This window comes from Nanorana parkeri, unplaced genomic scaffold (genome assembly GCF_000935625.1).
Source record: "Nanorana parkeri isolate BGI_ZX_2015 unplaced genomic scaffold, ASM93562v1 scaffold29, whole genome shotgun sequence".
NCBI lineage: Eukaryota > Metazoa > Chordata > Amphibia > Anura > Dicroglossidae > Nanorana > Nanorana parkeri.
Window position 1 is genome coordinate 3,093,980 of NW_017306297.1, and position 12,339 is coordinate 3,106,318.

The 12,339-nt window shown below is 41.4% G+C and overlaps 1 protein-coding gene across 1 annotated transcript in view; it reads left to right on the plus strand.

The window, feature by feature from the left end:
* The window catches only part of AHSG (alpha 2-HS glycoprotein), a 15,301-nt gene extending 9,517 nt beyond the window's left edge, over positions 1–5,784 (plus strand). The window contains exons 5-6 of the mRNA XM_018567064.1: positions 2,393–2,482; positions 5,533–5,784. Coding sequence (XP_018422566.1) covers positions 2,393–2,482; positions 5,533–5,784 — 342 coding nt within the window. The remainder of the gene's footprint in view (positions 1–2,392; positions 2,483–5,532) is intronic.
* Positions 5,785–12,339: the final 6,555 nt, after the last annotated feature.

Consider the following 12,339-nt stretch of genomic DNA (forward strand, 5'->3'; position numbering starts at 1 on the left):
CCCCCCCCCCCCAAAAAAAAAATTATCTGTGCATTTTAGCATGGATTAGCATGGATTACAATCACTGTTCCACTTTAAAAAAAACTCCTTGGCAGGTGATCCCCCTCCTCCATCTCTGTAAACTGCAGGACACACATGCACACCTCCAAAATAGAAAAAATTCAAAGCGGGTAGGCTGTTTTTTGCCTACCCTTACCTGCCTGTCCGCCTACATGTGCAGCTCAGTGTACATTCTTGGCATACCTCAGTGACAGAGTGAATGAGCTCCAATGCGCATGCACAGGAGTTACCTACTACTGGCCCAGTCAACCGAGATCCCAAATCTGGAAGAAGATGTTGGCACCAGGAAGGGCAGCTTTGCCTGTAACAAAATGGATGTACTCGCAGGATCAATGAGTAATACAACAATATTACAGGGGGCCTCAGAAAAAAAACAAATATTGCTGTTTCATTGCCACTGGCAGACTGCATAATACATGTAATTATTTTTGTACATAGCTGTACTCTAAATACATTTTGTTTGTGAAGCATGAGGAAAGGCCCGGAAACACACAATTTGAAAATGTGTCATTTTTGTATGCAGATATCTGTAGCTATCTTTAGATTATTTTTAATGATGAACAAACAATTGTACTTACAGCAAGATGTGGGCGATACAACCATTGTTGAGTTTGTTGCTGTAGCAAATAACTGTACTAAAGAAGAAGCAGAAGCTGGTTTGATTGGGTGTGCAGCAGAATCTGGTCCCATTGTTGTAAGTATTTATTGACAAATAAGTAGACATTTCCATTTTATCAAATGTTGTAGAGCAGGGGTGCCCACAATTTTTGTGTTCAGATCTACTTTTCAAAGGACGAGCTACATGAGATCTCCAATGAAAAAAAACTCCCTCACTCTCTCCTGGGTGTCTCTCCTTGCTCATCCTCCTGGCTGTCTTTCCTCGCTCTCTCTCCCCTGCCTGTCATTCCTCGTTTTCTCTCCTGGCTGTCTCTTTTTGCTCTCTTGGCTGTCTCTCCTTGTTCTCTCCCCAGCTGTCTCTCCTCTCTCTTTCCTGGCTGTCTCTCCTTGCTCTCTTGGCTGTCTCTCCCCTCTCTCTTTCCTGGCTGTCTCTCCTTGCTCTGTCCCCTTGCTGTCTCTCTTCGCTCTCTCTCCCCTGGCTGTCTTTCCTCTCTCTCCTGTCTGTCTCTCCCGCTCTCTCTCCTGGCTCACCCTGCTGTATTTTGCAAACAGTGTAGTGCAACAGGCTGTGTAAACTAATATTCTTTGATGTAATACATAGCAACCACCAGCATCCACCAGAAAGGTGTCAGGGAGCTTAGGTCAGCAGACTCAGGCTAATAGGTAATCATGTGTGCAGGGTGAAAACTTTGCCTCTGTGCAGGAGCCTCCTATAATAAAGTCCAGTCACTGCTAATCTCTCTCCTTGTACAGGGTGACTGGTCCTGTATCCCCCCCAGTAGTTTTCTGCAGGCAGCCTGTAGTGGCTCGGGCCTGCTGGGTCCTTCCCACAGCTATGCTCTCTGCACAGAGTATATACAGCACAGGGATGGTGTCATTTTTACATGGTAATAATAACTACATTTGCAACGGCATTTGATCCTTGCTCTCTTGGCTGTCTCTCCCCTCTCTCTTTCCTGGCTGTCTCTCCTTGCTCTGTCCCCTTGCTGTCTCTCTTCGCTCTCTCTCCCCTGGCTGTCTTTCCTCTCTCTCCTGTCTGTCTCTCCCGCTCTCTCTCCTGGCTCACCCTGCTGTATTTTGCAAACAGTGTAGTGCAACAGGCTGTGTAAACTAATATTCTTTGATGTAATACATAGCAACCACCAGCATCCACCAGAAAGGTGTCAGGGAGCTTAGGTCAGCAGACTCAGGCTAATAGGTAATCATGTGTGCAGGGTGAAAACTTTGCCTCTGTGCAGGAGCCTCCTATAATAAAGTCCAGTCACTGCTAATCTCTCTCCTTGTACAGGGTGACTGGTCCTGTATCCCCCCCAGTAGTTTTCTGCAGGCAGCCTGTAGTGGCTCGGGCCTGCTGGGTCCTTCCCACAGCTATGCTCTCTGCACAGAGTATATACAGCACAGGGATGGTGTCATTTTTACATGGTAATAATAACTACATTTGCAACGGCATTTGGTGCACACAAAGTGGATTTATATTCTTTTTGGCTATCGAGGAATATATTTAAGTAAACATTTTTGTGCCTAACTTTGAGCTTTTAAAAAAACTATCTACCCCAGGTAGCTGGCACACCTCACACCAGGTAGCTGGCACACCTCACACCAGAACATAAGATTACCATAAACCAGGTATTCTTAATATTGTTACATTGTGCTGTGTTGTTAAACTGCCATTAAGTTTGCTGTGTTTGTGTTGTACTTTTTTTTTTTTTAACAGCACTATGCCTCTTGTTCTGGGACAGTGGTGAAACTCCCTGGAGTAGCTGATGAAGATGTCACTGTGAAATGTGTAATCCATGAACCCCAGGTAGTAAAAACTAAAGAAAACAGAGATTAAACTCATAAATATGTTTTAGTAACTGGCACACTTCAAAGTCCAACTACAAACAGCACTTTTTATTTTGTTTTGAATAGTGCTGGAAAGGGTTAAAGCATCTGCTAGCTTTTTAATGCTATCTGTGTCTCCATTGGAGAAGACAGGAAGTGACTGAAGATCTCTCTAAAGCTGCCCATACACCTTGCGATCATCAGACGACACTTTTCGTCCGATGATCAAACCGTCGTACGATTTTCGGACGGCAGCCCCATCCTGCCCCGATTATCACAAGGTTGGATAAGCGGTAATTAAAAGTAAGCACCTGGACGAATTGTGGTAATCGACCACACATATTTTCATCTGCGCATGTGCAGTGTAGATCAAACGAATTTTGACGTACGGAAACGCCACCAACCTTGCGAAAATCGTACGATCGACCAAAGTTTTCTAACCTGCTGGTTGGTCAAAAGTCGATCGATTGTACAGTATTTGCGGTAGTACAATGCCCATCAACCTTACAAATATCGGACGAAAACGCCATCGCATGCGGAAAACAAATCTTCCGATATTCATAAGGTGTATGGGCACCTTTACATAGACAGAGACAAAGACATAAACACATTTTTAGTGATGAAGATTCAGGGTCTGTTCACACCATATGCGTTGGGGTTGTGCTGTACGTTTTTTTTGTTGCATTTTTAGCTTCTCTTTATTTAGTGAAACATTTGCAATGGTTTTATTTGTATTTGTAAAACCTGACTCCAAAATTTTTGCTTGTGCTTGACGTTTTTTCCAGCGCAGCCCGAACGCAAGCCTAGTCAATTTGCTGTGTCATGGGTGGCCACAGTTATAGATAAATAAGCCACCAGCACTCTGTCCTTTATTGACGTCGGGACCTCTTACAATTTTATATTACTGTCCATGCATTTGCTGAGCGGTGAAAACTGCTCCCACATTTTTTTTTACAGGGACAGGAGTAAGGGGAAATTTCCCAGTCATAAACAGAAACAAAACTGCAGTTTAAACTGAACTGAAAAATAAATGCCACGAGTTAGGCTTTAAATCTCAGACTGTTATCGATTTATTTAACCTAAGCCTCCTTGTATAAAGCAGCATTGGGGCAGAATGTATCAAAACTGGAGCAGACAGAATCTGAAGCAGTTGCTCATAGTAAAAATCAGCTACTATCATCAGTTTGTTCAGTTAAAGAAGTACTGGGAGCGTAAAATGTACTCTTCTTAATATTTAGAGCCAGTGTGTGGCACTGCAGGTCTCTAGTTCTTTATGGTGCTCTCTAGGTGCTCTATAGTTCAAAAGCAGAACGTTAACAAACCTTTGATCGCTGAGCTCACAGTGGTCACTGTCAGTCACTGCTCCCTGCTCCTCATTGGAGGGACAGACAGGGGAGGGGTGGGCACAGCTAGCTCTGGTGCTAGAGAGGCAGAGCAGGCTGTCAATCAGGCAGCGGAATGGATCCCAACAATATTGTCAGGATCTTTCCTGACTGCAGCACGGCTCTGCGCTGGCAGCAAATAGTGGGCAGTAGCCTGCTGGATGCTGATTTTGGGTCACAGAAGTACATGCGTTAATGTACTTCTTTGACCAAGAAGAGGACTAAAGCCAAAAAAAGGTTTGAAGCTTTGAAAATGAAAGATAGAAGCTGATTGGTTTCCATGTAGAGCTGCTCTGGATTTTGATAATTCCCCCCACCTCATTGTATTTTATATAGCTTTCCTACCCATAAGCATATATTATTTATTTATTATAAGTGGTATTTATATAGCGCCGACAATGTATGCAGCACTTTACATAGTTGTACATTCACATCAGTCCCTGCTCTCCAGGAGCTTACAATCTAAAGTCCCTATGTCACATGCATACATATAAGGGCCAATTTAGACAGGAGCCAATTAACCTACCAGCATGTCTTTAGATATAGTATATAATCACCACTTTCCATTACTGCAAACTCCATAGTCAAAAACTACCTTCAATGGTACTTTAGCAAACTGAATTTCTTTGTTGTTTGTTCTCCTACAGCATAACTGTGCAACTGAGACTGGTCTGACCTTCTTTTGCATCCCACAAGGCCTCAGCTGCACAAAAAGCAGAGTGGCAGTGGGCTCTCTGCATTCCACTATCCCTGACACTGTCTGCTGGGTGCAGTGATGCCAGGGAGGGAGGCAGCAGCAAAAGAACCACTGAACTCCAGTGAAGGGGTCATTTATTGCTGCCACTGACAAGCAAAGGGGAGGGGAGGTTTATTGCTGCCACTGTCACTAATAAAAGGGAAGTGTTGTTATTGCTGCCACTGCCAGCAAATAATGAGGGGGGGGTATTATTGCTGCCATGACACCAATGAAGGGGGTTATTATTTTTGCCACTGACACAAATGCTGAGGGTTATTATTGCTGCCACTAACACCAATTAAGGGAGGTTTATTATTGCTGCCTCTGCTTTGAGCTGAACACCATTTCCCCAAAACCCTTTCTTGGTTGTGTATGTGCCAGTCCGTTGCTTCTATGTAGGCTGGTGTGAGAGGGACATGGAGCGGCAGTAGCCAAGTGGATGAAGAGGCCCGTAAGGATGGACCTTCTAGAATGGGGGCTATCACTCTTATATGCACATCCTTTCATAGTTTTCTTATATGTATGGTCATTGCCTGATAGTTTTTTAATGGAAATAGGAAATAATGGTTGATTAAGATGCATACAGATACAAGTAAGACCTATAAACATGGACATTTATGTCAGTGGCCAGGAATGAAGCCCATAGCACTAGATTACACTAGCATGTGGTATGCCTTGTGCTATGGAATACCATATTAAACTGTTGTTTCTAATAAATTACTGCAGCTAAATAAATGTCACTTTTAGAGTAGCTCAAGTGTGCAACTGACCTTCTAATACCAACGGAACAGACTGTAGTCTAAACATTGTCCTATGCATGTCAGTTGTTAGGATGGTTGCTCATTAAAATTTAAACCTGCAGATCTAGTTATCTAACTACAGCAATATTTTGTGAATTGTTTTTTTTTTCAGCCCAGAAAAGATGCTCAAGCTCCACAGCCTGCTCCAGTGGCACCTGTCGTACCTGGTTTTATACCCTCACGTTTCCACCATAACCTTCATTTTAATAACCTGGGTATCCACTCATCCGAATCCAACTCCGCTGAACATCATCTTCTGGCTGCCCATGCACAACGGGCTGTCAAGAGGTCATTGACAGGAGAGCCAGTACAAACTAGTGTGGGAAGGCCTCCTTTGTGCCCTGGGAGAAAAATACACTTCTAAGCTTCTAATCTACATACTATGCTCTTTTTCTTCTTCTTCTGTTTCTTGTTGATCACTGAGAAGACATGTTTTCCAGACTGTCACTCGGTGGCAACTATTGATCAAAAGCAGTTGAAATTAACCTGATCTACAACAGTAAAGTAGGGTACACACAGTATTAATTTTTGCCATTCCTGATGAATCTTACAGTGGTGTCGCTGTCAGCACCCATCCTCCCGGCATCCTTCCATTAGCTGATCGAATGATTAGATTGAAACTTTCTCAGCTGAATGGAGCAGGCAGCGAATCAACTGCTAGCTCCGTTCGAGTATTCTGACTGCGGCCACTGTCAGAACCCAATGCAAACAGTGGAGGATTCATTAATTGATGCTCGTAAGCGTTGATGGAGAAATCTATTCTAATTTTTTTCGTTCAGCCTGCGGGTTTATCGAAAAAATAGAGACTTGTATATCCGACGTTAGTCTGTGAAAAAAAATAGAAAACATGTCCTGTTAGTGATCCCCAAGGGCGAGTTTGCAATTCCATAGTGTGAATCCTCTTACAACCAGTCTAATTTCTTATTTCACACATGAAGCAATTTTGCTTGTTTTCTTTAACAATTACAATATGTCTTAATTCATGTCGCGCAACCTAAAGGATTTTCTGATTCAATATTTTTAGTGCACAGGATGCAATTAAAAAGACAAAGTCCTTGGCTTGGACATGATAAGTTAATCCTTTCAGTTTACTGTACTATGAATGGCTGAGACAGTTAGTATGGTGAATAACTGGGGAATGCTAAATGCATCAAGGGGTTTGCTATAGGACACAGATTAATTATTTCATACGTTAGATAAATCGCAGGTGATGGAGTATGATTTCACTCTACCTTAAGCAATAACAGCAAACCCTTAATGAGACACTCAAGTTTTGGTACTCAGCTACTCAGCTAACCCATGTTAGACTGCTCATGTGACGAGCAGGAATTGGGTTTAAGTTAAGAACTGCTTATGTCTGTGGTATCCAGTCTACAGCCCTTATCATGCAGATTTCAGGCCCCAGCAGTCAGTGGTTAGGGTTTTCCTGGCTAAGGTGCTTGCTCAGATGTGATCAGCACATGACATCTAACAGTGTGAGGAGAAGTGTTCCCGAACTGTGACTTTGCATGTAATGTAGGGAAAACCTGCTCTCTGTAGCATCATGTGTGCAACACAAGACCTAAAGCATGGTGACTGCAGTACCTACACTACCAGAACAATTGCACAGTATGGCATATCCCCAATCTCTTACCTTGTCCTTCATTACATCTACAGTCCCCAGTTACCCATGCAGCATGTCCGCAGTCTCTTACCTTGTCCTGCATTACATCTATAATCTCTACTTACCTATACCATGCGCACAGGCTCTTAACTTGTCCAGCATCACATCTGCAATCTCTGACAGTCTTTTTCAGCATTACATATACTAAATATTATGTGGAGTCCTTTGGTAACCTAATTAATTGACCAACTTTGTGTACTACTCGTTACAAAATGGTGCTCAACAGAATCACTCTTTTATTTGAAAGCATCTGCCTTGGGTTGTTAAATGCTAGAAAGAAATCAAAGTTTGTTACTCCAACTTTTCCACTGGCTCTAGTAATTGGTATTTTAAATACTATACTGTTAAATTTACTTCTAGTTATACGATTATACCAAATGTGAAACAACATCGGTGAAATCTGTGGTCTACCCAAGTGCATTCAAACGTAATAAATACAAGTAATTCAGATGAATGTACATTTAGGAGAACTACCACTGTTATGAACTCATTAGTGTCACACAGGCATGTATATTTCACAAAAAACAAACACACATAGCAAAAGGTGCTCTTTCATTATTTACTTGGTACTATAATGTACAGGTTTAAGGTGGTAATAATTATCCATTATCTATTTACAGTTGTACAGTTAGGTAAAATCATATTGGCTTATATAAATGCAGGTAATGTGCACATTTTACAACAGCTTGCTGTAAAGTGTTGTAACTGTAACTGCTTCATGGACCCTCCTGGACTCATGAGAGATAAAAACAACTCAATGGTGCTAATTTCTTTGCTAATAAAGTTCAATACTACAGTGTTCCTGTTTTTTGTTTTTTTTACTATTTTTTAAGTTAATAGTAAGTATTTCAATCTGCATTGTTTCAGAAGGTAGTAACTCTATTTTTGCTGAAAATAAAAAATAGATTTCTAATATTACATTTTATGTTAAATACAATATTTGTTTAATTTGGATAAACAACACTGTTGTTGAGTCATTCCTCCTTTTTGTATGATTTTTTTTCTGCCACTTTTTGGCGGTCTTCAGTGTCAGCTGCCCTATCAGCTAAGTGGTGCCCCTCCTTCTATTTTTGTGTTAGGTAAAATGAATGTATTAGAAATGATGGCTGCACCTGGCCAAAAATAGAAATCGCACTATTTTTAAAAGTCCTACAAATGTATTAATGTTTATTGTATAGGTAGAAATTGTTGCTACAACTTTTATCGCTGCATTTTATGTCTGTGTACAGAGAAAGAAGAGAACTGTGTCCCAATTAGTCCTCTGCCTACTTTTGTTACTTAAAGAGGAACTGAAATGTAGAAGCTGTGCCAAAATCAGGCAGAGGGCAAAAGACTAGTCACCATTGTTGCCTGTGATTTACCCCCATTACTGACATTCCATGCCTTGTTCTACTGTATCCCTGTGTGGGACTGACCATTTTGATAGAGGCAAGGCTTTACTTCCATATACCAGAGTGTCCAATAAGTTAAACAGTGAGCAACACATGAGTGACATCACCAGATCTCATAAGACTAGCAGTTAGAGGCACAGTGCCTTGGATCTCAGATAACAGATAAATAGGTATGAGGCTATATGCACAGCAGTGCCTAGGCACCTTCACATACCTCAAAATTTCACAAGTAGCCCTCATATGAATCCTGCATTTGGTCTGCTAGCCTCCTCCCCCCTTTTTGTTTATCAGAAAACCAAAAAGTATATATATCATAGGGTTTACATGAGGCACGTATGTCTATTTTATCATTAAAAAGTTGCTTATTTCATACATCCTAAAAACAAAGTTTATGAACAGACAGAACAATTTGAAATTCCATTTTTTCTCCCCTTTCTTTTTCCCTTTTAAATGTGGTGATACATTTGCCTATTAACACTACAGCCAATGCATGATCATCTAGTCTTATTAGTTTTGCATTCCCGGAACCATACAGCCTCAGTCTCATATAGCATTTATTCAAAGGTGTGTAGTTTGGCTGCCCCAACACATTTCCCATTAGCTTCATCAGGGGAATATAATCAAAACCTTAAAGGAGAACTATGGGGTTAAGGCTTTTCCCCATAGTTCTCCTTAGGGTAACGGGAGGACACAAACTAGCGTCCTCCCGTCACCCTAAGCTCAGTAAACCGCGAGCTACAGCTCGCTATATACTGAGACGCCACAGTATACCGCGAGCTACTGCTCACGGTACACTGAGATGCCGCAGCTGAAGCGGATCCCGACAATTATGTCTGGATCCGCCCAGCTGCTTGAGTGACAGCTGGCTCTGCCTATCTAGAGGCAGAGCCAGCTGCACCCGCCCCCTCCCCCGTCCAATCCGCCAGTCAGCGCTGGCGGAGCGGGGAGGGGGGAATCTAGTCACGGATAAACGGATCACGGAATGCCCCTCCCCTGTCACGGCAGAGAGCTGTGACAGGATCGAGAGGTGAGCGAACGCCGGTATGTGTTCGCTCACCTCCCGATCTACTGAGCCGACCTGTGACAGTCTCATTGTCACAGGTCGGCTAGAACTATGAGGTGAGTGAAAAGCACTCACCTCATAGTTCTCCTTTAAATACAAACATATGTCACATACAAGAATATAATATTTCATCTTTTCATTGTAACAACTTACTTTTTTAACATAATAATGTGTGAAAATATATATTGTTCTTCACTGTATCTCTGTGTAAAATTGATTATTTTGATAGAGGCTTTACTTCCATATACCAGAGCGTCCAATAAGGCGAACAGCAAGCAACACATGAGTGACATCACCAAATCTCACTACAGATCTCCTAAGACTAGCTGTTAGAGGCACAGTGCCTTAGATCTCAGATAACAGATAAATAGGTATAAGGCTGTATGCACAGGAGTGCCTAGGCACTCCTGTGCATACTTCAATTATGAACAATGGAGATGCTTATAACTGTATTTGGTGTTACAGAACATTACAACTCTCAAAGACAGCATCAGTGACACCATCATGTGCTGGCCTCTCATAATTTGCTGGTCACCCTCACAGAAGTTTTCCACTTTTTTTCGGACACAGAGAAGGCTGCCCTTTGTGTGCTGCCCTTTTTTTAATGTTCATGTTTTTACATTTTTCCCCTTCAAGGAATGAGAGACCAACAGCCAATTAGCGTTGGGAGCCAAAGACAGATTCAGCCATTTTATCTCCCACCAAGATTATTTTTTATGTTATTTCTTTGTAGAGTAATTTAAAGTTTATATTTTCTTTCTCTTTTTCAATTGTTATAAAAAAAATAGTTTGGGTTATATTTTTTTTCTCCAAAAATCCCCCAAAATATTTGTTTGCCTACGTGCCCAGTATTTAAATGATTTGCACTAGACTTTATTTTGGGAAGGACCACCAACATCCATTGTACTCACTTGAAAGAGAAAATCATATGGTTAATGCTTTGGTATATGTTTTTGTTCATTTGCAGAAGTGAAACCTTCTTGAGAGCTACTAGCTGGATGTGCATAACCTCTGCCTCATGTACCGTACTCACATAGTACTGAATCACTTGTACTAGGCCTCAGTGCCTACATTCTCAGTATAAGTTATTAGCACTTAAGCCCAACTTCAACAGGACCACCAATAGCCATGTTTTTGAATGTATAAAACAACATTACATTATCATATACTGACTGAAAAAAAGCCCACAAAAGACTGTTGTGCATATGTTCCCAGTATTACTTTATTTGCATTCTCATTTTGCAAATTTCAACAAGAACACCAACAGCCATTTGTGAATGTGTAAATCAACATTGCAGTGTAATTTCTTCCCAGAAAAAACCCCAAAAAAGATTGGTGCATTATTTACACTCAAATACCAATTTCAGCAGCACCACCAACAGCCTTTTCTGAATCTAGAAATTAACATTAGTGACATTTATGCCTACAAAATTTAGTTGGGCCTACATTCCCAGTATTCATTTATTTGCACTCAAGCCCTAATTGCAACAGGACCACCAACAGCCATTTTTGTATGTATAAATCAACATCACAGTGTCATTTATTCCCCTGAAAAAGCCTACAAAAAATTGGCGTGGCTACATTCCCAGTATTAATTTATTTACACACAGACCCCCGACCTCAACAGGACCACTAAGGGCCATTTTGTCAACAGGATGAAAAACAGCCAAATGTTAATGAAAATATGGACATGTACAGTCTTTGAAAACAATAATCAAGCCATTTGTTAAAAGGGGCTGATGCAAGCCAGATTTTTTTTTTTAAATCAATATCTTAGTGTATTGATTTCACTGACAAAAAATCTGCAATATTCTACTGAGTGCATGAGCATTCTTTAAAAACTTTTACAAAACACCTAAGCCCTGCCCTTTTTTAAAACCCTGAGAGGAAAAAAATGGAATTAAAAAGCACCCCCCAAAAATAAAACGGGGGTATGGCAGTGAAACTTTTACTGAAGTTGTTGCTGTGACACACACACACTGAAAGCTATATCTGATTGGAAAGATGCAGGGATAAAGAATGCTATAGTTGTGTGCAAAACACTTTGGGTGGTTGCATGTCAAGATTTGAAAATGAAAGAGAGAAGCTGATTGGTTGCCATGCACAGCTGCTCTAGATTTTGTCTGCTCCAGTTTTTGATAAATTCCCTTCATAGTCTGTCTCAATATAAATATGGATGTTTTCATCAATGACCACCAGCATGTAACTGTCCCTGATAACACTCTAAAACACTGTGTGACTGTGTCTGTGACTGCATGTAGAAATAGAGATACAATTTTTCAGAATCCGAACCAGCTTCTAAAGCCTGGATCACACCTAGGCATTTTTGAGCAATTGGAAATGCACTATTAAATGCCCAAAACAAGAAATCCCATGATTTTCAATGGCCCCTGTTCACAGCTGAGCAGGAAAACGCGAATGCCCGAAAAAGTACATGAGTTTCTTTGAGTTGTTAGCAGCGCGTTTTTGCCTCATAGACTTTAATGGAAATGCCCAAAAATGCGTGGCAGAAGCATGTTGCACATTTGCAAAATGCACGTCTTCACGTACACGCTTACAAATGCGCATAAAAATGTACATAACCACACGCAGAAAATGCACGTACAAACACGTAAAAATGATGCCGCCAAGGTGTGAACCTGGCCTAACTGTTCCTGCTAAAACTCTCAAATTCCTCCTTAATCTGTTTGTGTGTCTGTGACTGCATGTAAACATGTGAAGCAGAGGCATAACTAGAACCTTCAGGGCCCCAGTGCAAGAAACCACAAAGGCCCCACCCCCCCCCCCACCCCCCCGCCCCCC